General features: G+C 33.9%; 1 protein-coding gene across 1 annotated transcript in view; it reads right to left on the bottom strand.

Annotated features, from left to right (window-relative positions):
• Sox102F (transcription factor Sox102F) overlaps positions 1 to 16,429 on the bottom strand; it is a 145,364-nt gene extending 128,935 nt beyond the window's left edge. Inside the window, exon 1 of the mRNA XM_017611579.1 lies at positions 15,215 to 16,429. Within this exon, the coding sequence (XP_017467068.1) occupies positions 15,215 to 15,244 (30 nt within the window). The 5' untranslated portion in view covers positions 15,245 to 16,429. The remainder of the gene's footprint in view (positions 1 to 15,214) is intronic.
• Between the last annotated feature and the right edge of the window lie 2,051 nt (positions 16,430 to 18,480).

The following is an 18,480-nucleotide window of genomic DNA, read 5'->3' as shown; positions in this document are numbered from 1 at the left end:
CACTTAGCCCAAATACTGTGTTTCACACCAGCAGCTCTAAAATCTCTTCCGACTCCATACTCAGCAACAGCAACAACCTCAGCACTATCGATTTACCTACAATTCTCTCTTCCTACATCGCTTCACATAATAGTATACCCTCTGAAACTCACTATTCGACGCAGAACTGCAGGGCATTCTTTCAGCGTTAACCATAGCTAAGTCTCTGGGCAACAAAACTGTTATATGTACTGACAGCTCATCGGTTTTCAATGCAGCCAAACGTATACACACGCAAGAAGATCCAATATACCGCGTTCAACAGTTACTAATGTGTTTATCGCCCAAGGTTAAACTTATGTGGATTCCCGGCCACGCAGGTATCTCAGGCAATGAACACGCCGACCGAGCTGCTAAATTGGCTTTGAATTCATGCCTCTATCTGCACATGCCGTTTGGGAAAAAATCGTTCAAAAACATTTTCTCAAAAGCGTTAAAATTACATTTCGAGAACAAATGGTCTAACTATCAACACCAATACAAGCAAATAAACCCTAAGGGCCGTGGTATCATTCTACCAACAAATACAACAACCTGGATGAATAAATGTTTTATACGCGTCAGATTAGGTCACTCTCTTCTTACTCACGAACACCTTTTACACAACACACACCAGCCGACTTGTACATTTTGCAACGAATCCGACCTAACCATTCGCCATATCATATCAAGTTGCCCTGCTTTAACCTCCGTACGTGCCCATTTCTTCGCTGATAATGATCCTTTAGATATACTCTCATGCTCTTCAGAAACTAATGTAAAAACTATTTTTAACTTCTTAAAAAATGTAAATATTGCACATTTATTATAATATAATATAATATTTTCACATAATGACTAGCCGATAGCCTTGGTAGCTAGTGCTATAAATGTATTAATTTATAATTTTAATTGTAAATTAACTAATAAATAATAATAATAATATTCTTCCTGAGTTCGACCAACACGAATCGCCAATCGCGGCTGTGTAACCCAATGTTTAATATTCTCGCGGCGGTATAATCTCCCTAGAACACTAAACGTGCAACATCAAAGAATTCTAATTACCATATTCGAAGCAATCGAGTCAAAGCCGCGAAAGAAACGTAAGCTCCAAATGTTTTTATTTGTCGTTTTTTCCCCACAAACAAATAGCTTCTTCATATTCATCAACAGTAAATGGTACCGCAAAGAATTTACAAGGCAAACAAAAAAAAGAGCTCTAAGTGGACCATCTTTTCTAGATATATTCGCCTTCTAAGCAACTTTGGTATACATATACATACATAAGGGGTCTTCATAGAAAGTGATGAAGGAATAAATTGCTTAAATTTATCAGTTTATCTGCATTCTTTCATGAACGCACCTTGGTAAATAATTGCACAATATTGTTTATTATTTAACTTATCTGGCTAGTTACGCTTCATTCTTACCTCGTCTATTGTGCTAATTTGCTTTTTATGTTTTCGTAGCAAAATCGACCACCTGGCAGTCTGTTGGGTTGAATTTTGCTGAAATTTATTCGTTTATCCACCAAAATCGTCGCATAATGTGATACACTTTGGTTAAATTGATTTCCATACAAAGCTTGACAGTTCATATATCATTATCATTTATCAAATTTATCAACAGTTATCACTTTTGATGAAGACCCCTGTAGAAATATTTATTTCTAATAACAATCAGGGGTTGTATTCGTTGTAAATAAGCTGGTTTATATTAAACTAGCTGGCCACGAATAAGCGAGGCTTCGCCCCACGCTGAATGTATGCATACGTATGTACATTTACGAATTTGGAGAAAGAAATCATATGGCATCATGTACTGCGTTTATTATATACTTATAAAATCTTGTCTATATCCGTTCAGTAGCGTGGTAAAAATATCTCGCCTTTCCTTTATACTATGTATAGAAGATAGTAATTTTTAATAGGTGGCAACCCTTCTCAAAAAAATTAAAGTTTTTGTACATGCGAAGGCCATGCACTTTCATTTGTATCTAATTTTTTTATCCAACGAACGGTGAAGATCTTATAGTTTTCAAACAAGTGGCAACCCTACTCAGAAAAATAATACATTATTACACATCTAGAGGCTAAGTCTTTTTATTTGACAGTGACGGTGCAGAACTGACGCCTACGCTTATTAGGATTGAATATAGTAATTTTACTAACAGGTAATTTTACTATTCAAAAAATAAGGCATTAGTGATTTTCTAGAGACCCATCGCTTCCATTTGACACCCCAGTTTGTGAAATCCAACGAACGGTGCGGATCTTATAGTTATTTTGACAGGTGTCAACCCTATGAAAATTCTAAATAAATAATAAAATTATAGTTTAAAAAACTAAAACCTCCCTATTATAATTGCCATTCGTACTGTCATCAGGTATGTAACTTGAGAATAGAAATCGCTGCATCTTTTAGGCGCATCAATATTACATAGTTACATCCCGAGTTAATAAAAGGAAGGTAATAAAAAGGTCACTCTCCTACATGATTCAATAATTAAAGGTTTGCTCATTAATGACATTAGAGTTTTGACCAGGGACGTGAACCGAACCGGAAAACCGCTCTTTTCTGTTAATGAACTGAACCATTAACTGAACCGAAATTTTCCACAAATGTTTGATCCGAACCGAAAACCGAACCACTTTCTATAAAGATTGAAACGTTCGTTTCAACCAATTTTCAATAGATAAATGTACCCAATTTTTTTTCTTTTTGGTAAACATGGTAATACCCACCATGTTTGTTTACCATGTGACAATATCAAATGTAAAGGCAACCCATCTCATTTGACAGACACTTCACCCTTAACCTTGCGCGTTGTTGCACTTGACACTTGACACTTAAACTTGCGCGTAATTTTTTTGTTTTTCGAACCGTTGAACCGAACCGAAACCCCGGTTCAAAGACCAAAAAAAAACATTTTGACGAACCAATCCAAAAGTGCAAAAACGGTTCGAACTGCTGAACAGAACCGACCAAATTTTTCATCCGGTTCACGTCCCTGGTTTTGACACTCCCTTAGCTCTCTTACAAAAGCTTTGCACACACACATGAACTCACACACAGTGCCTTGCTAAGGGACCCGATTTTGTCAAGAGGGAGCGAGAAAACTGTTTTTTGAGCAAACCTTTTATTATTGAATCATGACTCTCCTATCGATACAGAGTATATCAGAGAAAATCTCGTCAAAACCCGTTCAGTAGTTTTCGAGATTACCGCGTACAAAGAATCTCGACTTTCCTTTATACTATGTATAGATAATTAAATCAAATTCGTTTTTGTTTTAAAATACCCACCTCTTTGGGGAATTTAGCTACCATTTTAGGATGTGTGATTGAATTTTTCCCCTTTTCCTCCTGCTTTCAAAAACCATCCCTGTGGGTGGGAGTGTCAAATTTTAGAAAAAAGCTTCTTACAAAACCTTTCAATATTGAATCATTGTTCAAATCAAGAAGAAGAAGAACACAAAGATGAAGCGCTTTTGAAATAAATGAATTGCTAGTTTGTTTTCAATTCTCAACGAACGATGATAAATTCTCACCGAATCATGAATGTAATGCCAACTTTCGCATCATTTATAACACCTTGGGATCGTGTAATTAAGTCCCGTTTTGGACACATTTCTTGAAATTAGTTAATTTATAAGTTTCGCTTCATATTCAAAAACTACGTAAGTATCACGATTCCACGAATGAAGAGCAGATTTATGAGATAATCAGACTTGTTGAAGTCAAACATAATTCAGTTAAGCAGGAGTTTCTGAAGTTACGCTGATAAAAAATGCAATGTTATCTGATTAAACTTTTAGATAGTGTCAACGATAACGTCTACCCGTTTCAAAAAAAGGCCGTTGTAGATAAAACTTTTACTTTGCGTTGCATGCAGCGTTGCCAGGTTGACGTTTTTGACGTCATTTGGAAGTTTTTTGTATCCTGTTGACGTTTGGACGTTTTTTGTGTAAAAAATTACGTTTTTTAACTTCCCAGTAATTTTTCTCTATGCGTACTATTTGCTTGTAGAGTAAGTACTTACGCTCACACTCTCGGCAAAATTGTTACTAAATCTTGTAAGTCGATTTTTGAATTATTTTCTTAATAAATCTTTACAAGCTTTGTTTTTTGCAGCAGGTGCCTCAAAAGATATTTATTCTTTGGACACATATGTATGCCTTAAATAAATATGATGCAAACCAAGCGTACGCGCATTTTTTTTTTAATTCTTGGACTAAGAAACCCGCGATCAAAGGCTGGTTGTGTAAACACTTGAGGTTACAAGGCTTATTACAATGTTTGCAATTGCATATTAAAAGCCAAATCAGGAAGAGCTGATATATTGCAACACGCATGCTCGCAAAAGCACTATGTTCCTTCTTAGCAGAACGTAATTTCGCATTTTCGACAACCGACCACCTAACCAAATGTCTACAAGAAAAAAAATATTAAAAATTAACGCGATTCTTTAGCAACTTAAAACTTGCACATTATTACCCTGGAATTTAATGGACTATCAAACAGCATACTCAAAAAAAATTCTAAAAAATCTGAATAAAAACTTGAAAATCTAGCTGAAACTTTGCAGATTTTTTATAAGTTTTGCACAAAGTTTGAAATGTGGATTTATATTGCGAAAAAATTATAATCATTAAATAAACAAAAGAAAAACAGCCAAAATCGATGACAATGTTGATGACTTAATCAGCTGATCACAAGCGTATGTATAAAATGATTTTTAACCGACTTCCAAAAAAGGAGGAGGTTATCAGTTCGTCGGAATAACCGCATAACTTTGCACCACATCAACCGATTTCAACGATTTTTGCAACGGAAAGGTAGTGTCTCAGAGGTGGTCCCATACTAATTTGGTTTAGATCTGATCATTGGATCATGAAATATATAGATATATATATATTTTATTTAAGTCGTTTTTTTTTTTTTGCTAAAAATTACTTGTTATATTAATGATCTCAAATCAGTTTACAATAGTGGTATTCTCCAAATTGTTGTCAACAGTCGTTGCTTGAGCTAATCTGCTGTTTTGCCAGATGATGATAATGAATTTTAAATGTTCTCTGTCAAAATGAAATTTTAATATACCTTTGTATACAATAAAAGTTTAATAAGAACAATTCTGTGTGCATACATGGAAAATACGTTTTTGGGTAGGAAATGACGTTTTTTTCAGAACAAGAGGGACGTTTTCTCAAGCCGAAAACCTGGCAACACTGGTTGCAAGATATATTTTTTTGACAGCTAAGATGAAATGTGCGAAAACGCATGAAGCACGTTTCATACATATGCAGATGGCCAACTACCATCTTTTTAACGCGCGTTAACAATCAGCTGGTTTAATTTTTATTTTATGAAGAAGTTCTTTTAAAGCTGTTATTTAATTCATAAAAATAGTTATTCTTTAATGAATTTTATTTAAGGTTCATATCAAATATGTATGTATGTTTCATTGAGTCTTAAAATGCTTACTGAATTTCATTTGTAATGCTAAATAATATAAACATAAACTTATGTCAGTACTTTCGTGTAAATTGTAAATAGGAAAGCCCTTTGTATGAGACGTGCAGGAAGCTTGTTTTCGGCCCTTACTGGTTAAGTCTTTTAGATTCACTTAAAATAGCCTACCTAAATTATCTTCTGGTTATGCATAGTTATACAAAATGGAAAAAATTATCATGAAGCGCATTTAAGTATAAGTGGAAATCTGTCTAATGGTGGCAAGGCAAGCATCCGAGACCACCTGAAGACGGCTAATATTTTTCCAATTTACATTACAGTCAAGAGAAAGTTTTTAGTTTTTAGGATTAAAAAAATTCAAATTTTTGAGCGTTTCACACAACCATATCGAGCCCTAACCGCCAAAATAACGTAAGCGACATTTTTTTTCAAAATTTTATTTTTGATGNATTATAATTGTCTATTTCCTTAACAGTTAAATAACACATGCCCACAAATATGTGCTAATAAATGCACAAAAATTGAAAAAAAAAAAAANTAAATCATTCTATAAATAATGCAACGCCAGAACCAAAACAAGTGTGTTTATAAGGAATGTACTGACCAGTGTTGCCAGAACTTTTTGGGCCGACCGGCTAGATTGGCAAAAAAAAGCGGCTAAAAACGGCTAAAATGTTTTAGTGAAATTTCACATAGACTCTGGCAAAAAACGGCTAAAATGTTTTAGTGAAAATTCACATGCTTTATTTAAATAAATCGCAAGAAACGAANCTAAGTTTGGTGACTTTGTCAGAATAGGGCTGTAAGTTGATTTAACTGGCGATTTTTCTGGCAAGCCTGATTCTCTCACCGCTCTCAATTTCCGTAAGGCCGTAACTTAAAAATCTAAAATCTATAGGTTCTTCAGTTGCTTACGGTAACTTAAGTTTTAACTAAGGGCCAACACAGTTTCTCATATAATAGGTTGGCCAAAATATTAAGTTAAGTTACTGAAATTAAGTCTAGACGAACTGAGTTTTAACTTTTCGATCTTGTATACTGCTTTTCGCTTAGAGAATTTTGGTTACGAAAATTTAGCGTAGCGATTGCCAGAATTCCACGAACCACCTACTCATGCCTACCACTCGCTAACTTTATATCTATAGAAATCATGAATTGTGAAGTGAAGTTTACTCGCGGAATTAAATTAATGACCTTATGGAATTTATCAATAAAGTTTAAAGCAATAAAAGTAAGGGGTGGGCTTTATTATGCACGCACTCTTTGCTTTAAGGAAACCAGGTGGAATTAGCTAATGAAGCTTGGCGACAATGATAAGGCAGACATCCTTTAAACAATTCATAACTTAAAAAAAAATTAAATTGTTTATAAGTTATTTTTTGTGTAAATTTGTTAAGTAGTTCTACTTGATTTCCTTATCGAACAGTGCATTTGTAAAAGGAGTTTAAACACCTACTTATAATATTTCATTATAGTGAAATATAAAAAAATATATATGTATAGCGATATTTTTATAGTGAAAAATCGGAATAAAAAATTGACAGTCTGCCAGCACCAAGTTTGATATTATTTTGATATCTTATTCATTATTTACATATAAATATAAAAACTATAGGGTTGGGTTGCTAGAAAAAGGGGTCGTATTTTTGCAATCAGGCGGTCCTATTCTACCCCTCGTCAACCCGCTTTTTTTAATTTTCCGAAAAGAAGTATTTGTTAACTGCAGCTAATACAGCTTTTAGATAATCAGGTGCTAACTGATAACTTTTGGTGCTTAACAAAAGTTTTTGTTCTGGATATTTTTACCCTTATCTAACTGAGCTCAAATTTTGTACGACAAATATTTCAATAAAACCAGGGTTTGAAATTGCTTGACTATTTGCATTGCATTTGCTATTGCTTAGCTGCGTCTGAAGAAAAACACATACATCAGCGGAACAGGCAGTAAAAGTGAAAAGAGACATGAAATCATTTGCTTTTGCTTACACCACAGTTGGTTTTTGCTTAGACAGTCAGCCGAAGCAACAAGTTTAGAAAAATTTGCTCTTGCTGCAAGCAGTAACTTAGGGTTTGCACCTGACAATACCCAGCAAAAATTTTTATTTTTTTGGTAAGCGCTTACTTTTTGTATCGATGGAGTAACGAATTACAATACGCCTCAAGACAAAATTTTTCACTTTCTCTCGTTTTTACAATTTCTCGCTTACCTCCAATGACATTCCCAGGTTAAAGTAAAGTGTTCTGTAAGCTAGAAGGTATGTGGTGAGTTTCGAAAAGTGCGTAGCCATCGACATTCACCACTCACCTTCTAGTTTACAGAACGCATTACTTTGACCTTGGCATGTCATAGGAGGTAAGCGAGAAATTGTGGGTAAACGAGAAAATAAAATATTTTGTCTTGAGGCGTTCGTTACTCCATCGAATAAGCGCTTACCAAAGAATTAAAGTTTTTGCTGGGTACTGTAATGAAAATAGCAATATATGCACACTTTTTCTCTAATACATGTATACTTTTTAAATTGTCTCAAACACTCTCTTCATTATTCTGAAGACAGTAAATTGGACAAAGATTTGACGTATGCAGACAATAATTTCGTCGTCTTGTGCAAGAAAGAAGAGAAATTAATAACAAAATAAATACAATACCTAAAGAGACGCTGATTTTTATCTAACTTTGTTCCTTCTTTTTTATGTTTTAGTTTTTAGCTTAAATAGGCCGCGAAATGCGTATTTCTGCAACTTATAATTCAACGTTCATGTTCGACATTTTGCTCAAAACGAACCCTCTTAATTATTGTCAGGATGCCACGGAGACAATTATCTGCGTTTTTGACAATTAACTTTTTTCTCGCACGCCGTCCTGGGTGATCTTTATTAGTTCGTTCGTGACAACTAATACGTTTTTCGTGAAAATTTATTTTGTGATAGGCTTGTCTGATCCATTTATTTAATGTAAATAAAACGAGGTTATTTCGCTTACGGCCCAACGTTTCGCTAATCTTCTTAGCATCTTCAGGGGCGTGTTTAATTAATTTTCATTTACAAAAAGTATAAATATATGTATGATATTAAATAAAGGAGCAAATGAACATATATACATATATTCATAATTACATATAAAACTCACGGTAGAACAACTAAGATATTAAACACAAAAGTACTCACAAACAGTTCGTCATTAAATTAACTACATCTATTAGAATCGATACCATCTTATGTGGTAGTTTTGTCTAAACTAAAAATTAAATTTGATTTTTATAAGCATAACAAGTAGGCGGCAGAAATGTCATCGGTGCCTTTTTTTTGTTTATTGTGTTTTCCCTTTTTTGCAAAATCCTTAAGCTTTCTAATGTATATCTGGTTTTTTCTCGTTTTTCTATTTCGATTATTTTGGTGTTTGCTAAATCTGCTGAGTGCCCAGTAGTTCGCATGTGTTGTGAAAGCGCTGTACTGTTTTTTTGTTTCTTTATATCTGCTTCATGTTCGTTTAAGCGCGTGCCTAGGGCTCGCTTAGTTGTTCCTATATACACCTTCCCGCATTCTTCGTTCGTCTTTCCCTTACATTTAATTTCATAAACTACGTTGCTTTGTTGTTGAGCAACTATAGGGCATTTCGTTTTTGTAAAAACAGTCGATAATGTGCAATTAGATTTATATGCAAGTGTAATATTTTGTTGTTGTGCAAAATCGCGGCCGAAGTTTTCGGTCAGCTTCGGAATGTATGTGACACTGTGGTATCGCTTTGTTGTGTTTATTGCATCTGTGCTTGAAGCTATATTTTGGTGATTGCTCTTTTGCATTATTGTTTGTTTTATTAAGTTGTGTGTTAAATGTTCAGGATAGTTGTTGCTTTTTAGGATCTTCTTTATTTTTTCAATGTTCGCCTCATGGAATTGTTTGTGGCATTACACATTACACATTACATTAATTTTTTTATGCAAGAAAATTCTCAACACGGTCGGCNATTAACTACATCTATTAGAATCGATACCATCTTATGTGGTAGTTTTGTCTAAACTAAAAATTAAATTTGATTTTTATAAGCATAACAAGTAGGCGGCAGAAATGTCATCGGTGCCTTTTTTTTGTTTATTGTGTTTTCCCTTTTTTGCAAAATCCTTAAGCTTTCTAATGTATATCTGGTTTTTTCTCGTTTTTCTATTTCGATTATTTTGGTGTTTGCTAAATCTGCTGAGTGCCCAGTAGTTCGCATGTGTTGTGAAAGCGCTGTACTGTTTTTTTGTTTCTTTATATCTGCTTCATGTTCGTTTAAGCGCGTGCCTAGGGCTCGCTTAGTTGTTCCTATATACACCTTCCCGCATTCTTCGTTCGTCTTTCCCTTACATTTAATTTCATAAACTACGTTGCTTTGTTGTTGAGCAACTATAGGGCATTTCGTTTTTGTAAAAACAGTCGATAATGTGCAATTAGATTTATATGCAAGTGTAATATTTTGTTGTTGTGCAAAATCGCGGCCGAAGTTTTCGGTCAGCTTCGGAATGTATGTGACACTGTGGTATCGCTTTGTTGTGTTTATTGCATCTGTGCTTGAAGCTATATTTTGGTGATTGCTCTTTTGCATTATTGTTTGTTTTATTAAGTTGTGTGTTAAATGTTCAGGATAGTTGTTGCTTTTTAGGATCTTCTTTATTTTTTCAATGTTCGCCTCATGGAATTGTTTGTGGCATTACACATTACACATTACATTAATTTTTTTATGCAAGAAAATTCTCAACACGGTCGGCAGAAAAAAAATGTAAGTCATATAGTAAAATTTAATAAGCTATAAAAATGCTTACACAAAATTTTTGTAGAAATTCGAATTAAAAGCTTGAATTTTTAATTATATTGTAGCTTTTTATGTTTTGTACAACTTTTATAAAAATTAGTAGACACTAAATAAACAAAAAAAAGTAGTCAAAACTGCTAAAAAATGTTGTCGTGCTATTATTTTGAGCAGTACTGTATTCGTTTTCTTATAAAATGTAATTTCCCTTGTCCGGATTTTGATAGGCGCCTCCGTATTTGATCTCAGTTGAACTTTTATAAGAATGAGTTGTCAATTTAAACTAATATCTTTTATTTTGTTTGTTTTGTAGTATTATAAATGTATTTTTATAGCCAATTTCACTTCTTTCTACTTTAAAAGGGACAAACACAATCCGATTTTAATTTTGCCATATAAAAAATAAATTCAGATTTTGCCTGCTATTCAAGGGGATGCAAGGGTATGTATATAAGTTATATAATTCGGACGCATAAATTAATAAGATTATAAGATAAATTAATAAGATTATTTTATTATTACAAAAAGTTATTTTTGATGCACCCAAATAAAAAAAAAATATACAATGTCTTTAATTTACAAAGTAATTTATAAATTTTATTAATTATTTAATTTTCAAGCAATTGACTGTTTCAATTCAATACCTTTCACGACGATAGTACTATCGATACTATCGATGTTTTCAACTATCGTTTCGAAAACTATCGAGTGGCGGTACTATCGATAGTATCCCAGCTCTATCGTTGACAATGGAAAACGCAACGCTTAGCGTTCCAATTTAGGGACAACAGTAATACCATGTTCTGACCGACATCGAAAACATGTTTTCGTTGCTAAAACTGGTTTTCGACCTAAAACTTGTGTTTCCGATCATGTAAAATCTGTCAAACGAAAACCAGTTTTCGCTGAAAACTACTTGAAAACTCACGTTCCACTCATTCCAACCGGTGTCTTCACTAGTTTTTTCGATTATTTATCGAAGTGGAAGACATATTTTATCATCTTTAATATGCTATTTCGGTTTTATTGGTAATTGACTGGCCAAAGTAAAATAAGAATGAAAGTAAAAGGTTGTAAATGAAAAGAAAATGAAGGAAACGTATTTTGGTTTTGTTTTTGTGTAGCAAAACTGTAATCAAAAGATGTAAGAAATGTCAACGAAAACACTAACAGCCGGTGTAAACAGCCTTCACCCCACAATCCCAAAACTCGTTTTCAAAGTGTTTTCGTTTTCGGTCAGAACATGGTATAAGCAAAAACCAACTGTGCTATAAGCAAAAGCAAATGATTCATGTCTCTTTTCGCTTTTTCAGTCTGCTTTCACTGATTTATTTTTCTTCAGTCGCAGCTAAGCTAGCGATGGGTACGAACATTGGCCAACCACTCGATTATTCGATTCGAAATTCTGCAGTGCAAATTCCATTTAATTTGAATTTTTTCGAATTTTCGAATTTCTTTTTACTGAAAATTTAAAAGTTTGTTCGTAATTATCATTCTTTCTCAAATCGAAAAAGAGATTCAGTTGAACTTATATTAATAGGATTAACTATCCATATCGCTCTTCTTAGCTTCACAACCAAAAATAAATACAAATAAGTATTTTTTTTTTTTAATATCTAAGGGCCGGATTCACAGTGCTTAGTTAAACGTGTGTTAACTTAACCACCAACACGAGTTGAACTATGAATTTATATTCAGAGTCACATAGTTAACTATGAAAATTCATATCGCCTAAAAATATACAAATTCTAAATATTAATACTTTTCTATTCAAATTTGAAATTCGTTCCACAAAAAAGAATTTCAATTTCACAAGATTTTTTTTATGGGGGCATGCTGGTTTAAGCTTTTGTTAACTGAGCGTTGTGAATATGAAAATCAATAGTTAAACTCTTATCAGTGGTTAACTACGCACTGTGAATTTGGCCCTAAACGAAATATCAGAAAAACTTAAAAAAATTAGCAAATGTAGCACATTGAAACTAATTTTTTGGGAAGTATAACATGGTTTTATTTATTTTTTTTGCTTTACAAAAACAAAAGAAATTTCTACATAAATCACGTTACATACTTACGCAATCATACGTATTTACGTTTACACTTTCCTTTTTAAGGCGAGATCTTTAAGTAAACAAGGAACAAAATAGATAATAGGGCATGAAGGTTTCTATCGAGCTACATTTTTGGTGTGTCCATAGCTAAACGGATGGTATTTTTGACTTATACCAAAAATTTCACTTCACATTTGACATGAGTGATGAAAAACGTAATGTCAATCACCTGACACCAAAATTTTACAACAGTCTTTGACATGCACTGCGATATCTACATATGGTCAGTTTTTATGATGTATTTGACACCAAATGAACAGCTGTTAGTTAAGGCAGATTTTGATGTCAGTAATTTTGACATAATGAAAACCAAGCATTAGATAAAGTTTTAAAACATTTGAATTATTAATTTTTTTATGAATTTATTTGTATAGCTGGGATGTGTAACTACTTAAATCAATAAATCCATTTCACTGTATGTTAATTCTTAAACATTTATGGTGAGTTGCAATAATGCCAATGGAATTAATGTCACTGATATTAATACACAATTGAAAAGTGAATTATTGTCAATGTCATTAATACACAGGCCATATTTTCGATGACATAAACGCACTTTCATTTTGTGAATTTAAGTCTAAATAACAAAATTTATTTTTATAGCATTAAATATTTTACTTTTGGAGTTTGAATCAATTCCAAAGTGACTTACAGGCCTATTCTACGTTGGTAACAAAAATTTTGCTACCGGTAAATAAAGTTACTGTCAATTTTTAAACCCTTTGCGCATACTCCACACCAGGGGCGGATCCAGCGGGGGGTTTGGGGGGTTAAACGACGTGTCAGTCAGTGGCGGGCCCACGGGGGTGTTTTAATACATAGACGCCATATTATACATACATATGCACCATATTAAAACACACCCCGTGCGTCCGCCACTGACTGACACCTAGTTTAACACCCAAAACCCTCCCGCTGGATCCGCCACTGCTCCACACTCTTGTAACCGGTAAATTTTGTTATTATCTCATGAGCAGGTAACAAAATATTTCCCCGTGAAATATGCAACATTCAAATCTCTGCAGAACTTTATAGCTGAATTGCTGAATAAACTAAATCGTTACCAAGGTAAATAGAACTGCGGTGCAAGAAGGGGTGACAATTGTTGGTAACAAAATTAGCTTGTTACAAAATTTTCGGTACCTGTTTAGGTAAAAAATATTGTTACCTATTAAAAAATTAAACATTTTAATGTCAATTGACATTATTTCACTTTTGGCCTCTGTAATGTTATTGAAATTATTGCACGTCCTCACATTTATCGAAGTTCCGATTGTTCCATTTTATTGTATATTTTTAATTCGTTCGCTGCATCGAAAATATCGATTTTTATATACGATACATCGATGCAATATTTCGTTGCATCAGATCGAAAAAACTCGATGTATTTTATTGACTTGCATCCCTAAGGTAAATATGGTGCCACACACAGTGATGCCAAATTTAGTCTGAAAGAAGAAAAATTGCAGAGGTTCTTTTTTAAAATTAAGACGAAAATAGATTTTTTCTAGAAAAATTCGATTTTATCCGAATTTTAGCACCACAAAGTTCGATTTCGAAAATTCGCCATTTTGGAGCTTAAATTCGAATTTCGAAACCCGAATATCGAATTTTCCCATCCCTAAGCTAAGCGATAGCAAATGCACGGAAAATGACCAAGAGCAAAAAAGTGATGCTTAGGTTATTTTGTAGTCAGCAATTCAAACCCTGAACAAAACAGAAACAAAAAAACAGTTAGTACAGAAAGACTAACTCAAAATATAAGAACTCCCGCAATGCTCATGTGGTTCGCCAAATTAACTTCAGCGTTTTTTTTTTGCTGCTTGCGAAATCACAACAAAGCCAACGGCGACGCTGCTGGCCGAAATGCCATCGTAACTGCAGCAACACTGGTCAGCAGCTGTCCAGCATCCGATTGTCACTAAGTGGACCACTTCAGTTGCTCGGTACTAACCACGCATAAATTGCTGGGATGATGCTGGAATATTTCACACACTCTAGAGGGAATTTTGACTGATTTTGTTTATTTTTCGCAAAGCCAATTCAAATAACTACAACCAAATTGTCGATATGCTAGTTGAGTTTAAAATTGGGTGTTTGTTGTTGTCACAAGTAATTTAATTAAAAGCTACACAACTTAAATATATATTTGTTTGCTGATAATACCACTGAATATGCCACTATATGTATAGATACGCATGTATGTAAATATTTATTTAGATATGCACGCAAATCGATCGGTAGGCTCAAACACTGCGCGTAGAATAACTGAATTAAACTTTTTTTAAACAAAAAGTTATAATCAATTTTAAAAGTTTCGAAAATAGCACTTAAATCTAAAAATCAATTATTTATTTATCATTACGGCGTTTAAACTTCATCTTTAACATTAAATTATTATTTTTTTTTTTGTATAAATAAACACTGGTTTTAGTCATTTACATTTTTTTCATTGTAGCGTTAAAACGTCTTTAGCAGCAATTTTAGTGACGCTACCAGCCAGTTTTTTGTTTTAGATGATTGTAAAAATTATTACAATCACTGTTTTTTAGTCATCTTCATCACCATTTTAAAATGCATATATTTTTGTTTAAAAGCATTCTTTATTATATATTTGATCCACCATGAACCGTGCAATTTTTCATTGTTTTTTGCATATAGTGTGTGCGTATATATATATGTTAGCTAGGCATCATTGTTAGCATTGCACTATTTTGACTAATTTATTTTCAATTTCTGCTAGTTGTTGTTTACTTTAAACTTTTTTTCTTATTATTTAGTTATAACGTATTCGCATTCGTACTAAAACCGGCAGCGCTCACCTCCATCATCATTAGTAGCCGCGTCATCATAGCAGCTAAACACTAGTTTTACTGCCCGACCAAATCACTGAGTAGCTGGTTAACTACTTTAATGAGATACGTATACAACCAGCCAGCGCAAGTGCGGCGTGTGGCGTATTCGGAGCACTGCTACTTTAGCGCCGAAAGTGAAACCACTGCAGCAGTCAGTTGTACTAAAGTCTACGCCGCCTAGTGCCGCCATGTATGTGAAGTGTCATCAAAACTCCTGATACATATTGTAAAGATTCTGATGAAGCGATTTGATTGTCGCCAATCACAGTAAAGAGTAGCACAAATTGTAAGCGCAGACCAATATGCTCCTTGTTTGTGAATTCCGGTAGAAATATTTTTCTTGTGTTCTATTGCAACAATCGAATGAATTGTTTGAAAAAATCGCGAAAGGGCGCGCGAAAGAGCAAGCGGTCAGTTGGTCGTCACTTGGATAATTGTCGCGCACACTGAGGCTGCGTGTTAGCCGAGCTAGCACGCATCCAGCAAACTGATGCAATCACCCAACACAGACACAGAAGCAGATGCAGAAAAAATGCACCGCACCATCACCGTCGTCCAACAAATGCTGCTCACAGCAGCAGCAGCAGCAGCGGCAACATCGATAACGACTGGAATTGCGAAAAATCCGTTTCTTAGTTGCTGTATTTGCCAAATGTCGCGTACAAGTCTAAGAACGCACTAGCGTTTCAAATTTAATCTCATCCAACTGAGACCGGCATAACCGGCGATGCGAACGTAAAAACTAAAACCCTCAATAAATAAACACTAATACCACAAACAAGTGTAAATATGCATATGTATGTATGTATGTATGTGCATATGTAAGAAGAGCTGGTGTATTGTCAGCCTGGTGGCGTTAACAGTCGACAGTGGACGGACAACAGACAACAAACAGCAGTGTTAACTGCGCAAATCAAGCACCAAATGGTGGAGAGTCGTCACCGCACAGTGATGCGACTCCATATAAGCTGTGGTCAAAACTAGTAAATGTCTGTAGGCTGTAACCTTACCTTCGAAAGACGAAATATAAATTATGGCAATTATTTATATGCTAATCCTAGTGGGCGGAAATATTAAGGACCGGTTGTCTTTGTCTGATTATCACTACCTGACAGTTAAACATCATTATCGACGATTTCGACATCATGCATATAACATGTGCTTCTACCTCTGATTTGTGTTAACCAGACATTGAAGAACCGGCCCTAAAAAATATGTTGAAATTTAGTACACTCATTGATTTTACAGCATAAAGTATTAAGCTATAAAAGTTTCGTACAAAGCGAAAACTATGACTTATAAAAATTAAAAGATTTTCTATATGAAAATTACGTCGTTCTCAAAAAAAAAAAAAAAAATTTTTTTCACTTTAGCAGAAATATTTCTCACAATTGTATAGAAATTCATTGTGGGAGCTCACGATTTGTAGCATTTTAGGAATAAAGTTGCTACGTAGAAATCTAGCATGCATTTTGTTGTTGGAAAAAGCAAATAACGTTCGTTAATCAACCCATTTACATAGACAAATCATTGATTACACCGGCACGCAAAACAGTTGTGTGTGCTGAGGCTCGTTTGACTGGTACACCCTCAAAATTTCGAGTAATTTGCGAAAATTTCAAACCATTCGCAATTAACCTGACCTTCCTACCGAACTGTATTCCGACCCACTGAATCCGAATCTGAGGTCCGTTTGAAACGTATTCTTTCAACATTTTTGTTGAATTGCGAAAATCCGAAAAAATGGGAAACAATTCGCAATTTACGAACCTATTTTCCGTACTAGCGTCCATTTTTGTTTGCTTGGACATTTCTCCTATCGATAAATCCAGGTTGGACACCAAAAAGTTATCGATTTAATATAAGATTATTTCATCTAATTAACGGTGGATAAGTTTTGGGTATGCAATTCTGCATAGTATAATTAAGTGCAGATTTAAAGTGGCTTCAAAATACCGTTAATTTTTGGCACTTTTTTGTTGACGCTGTTGTGGATTTCCCTTCAAATAAAAAAATCGTCGAACAGACTTCGTATGGGAGAAGTTTTGCGCTCTGAAAATATATATAAAAAAATACTAAATTTCGCGGTTTATTGATAAATTACTTGCGTTTTTAATAGAAGGAATCAATTTTCAAAAAATAAGATTTTTGTATGCCGTGTGGAAGTAAAAGTTTCACAACGGTCTCGTATGGTTGTATGTCGTAAAGTTTAAAAGTTGAAATAAATTTTTAAAGGACTTGAAACCCCAAAGACTGTGAAACTTATGGTCCATAGCGAGCCCCCTTTATATATTTTAACCGTTTAAATATTACGACATACAACAATACGAAACTTACAACACCGTTGTGAATCCCCTAATTTAGTTAAGAAACTTCGACTAATTTTTATTTTTATTATACGTTTATTTCAAAATATATGTAAAAAAAGACATTTAATAAAATGAAAATTGAGTGAAACTATCTTCTACCTACGTTCTATGAACTTAAGACCAAATTTCTTTATGAATATTATAATTATAAGCATGCACTTGGGCACAAGGCTATTGCATTAAACAAATTTTCTTCTAAAGAGGCGAAAATAGTTTAACTGCTAAAAAGGACCACAGCGACTTAAAAAGCAACATTATTTTTAATGAAACTAGTGGTTGCTTACCTACTGTGTACCTGAAACATGAAAATTTAAATGTACAATGTCGTACTTAAATACGATGGTATCAGTGTTGCCGCGGTCGAAAAGTAAAATTTACCAAAATCTTAAAAAAAAAATTACCAAATGCCGTAAAAATTAAGCAACTTATTTAATTAATTTGGGCTTTTCTTACCAAGCTTGGTAAATTGGTTATAGAAATAAATAAAATTATAGTTCAAAAACCCAAAAATACGTTTTTATTACAATGTGAGCTAAAAAGTAAAAAATTATTTATTTGTTTTTTTTATTATTATTATTATTTTTTTTTTGTAATATTGAATATTGTCAATAGCAGGACTATAGCATCTAAGAAGCACCCCATGCTTTCGGAGAAGGTGTAATCGCAGCTGGATGAAAAAATCATGCAACTTCAGGAAAATCTAATCAGAGACAACGCGGAACTCAAATCAAAAAAAGGCAGGTGAAAATCGAAGAGAAGCAGGATAAGATCGAAGAGATACAGGGGTACTTCGACGAACGCTCTCAAGGTAAAAGCTCCATCCTTCGACGACACGATTCCTTTCTTTAAGCTCCAGTTCGAAAA

The sequence above is a fragment of the Rhagoletis zephyria genome, unplaced genomic scaffold (assembly GCF_001687245.7).
Source record: "Rhagoletis zephyria isolate East Lansing unplaced genomic scaffold, Rhagoletis_zephyria_1.1 Rzeph_scaffold_00428, whole genome shotgun sequence".
Classification (NCBI taxonomy): domain Eukaryota; kingdom Metazoa; phylum Arthropoda; class Insecta; order Diptera; family Tephritidae; genus Rhagoletis; species Rhagoletis zephyria.
This window is presented reverse-complemented; position numbering and strand designations above follow the sequence as displayed.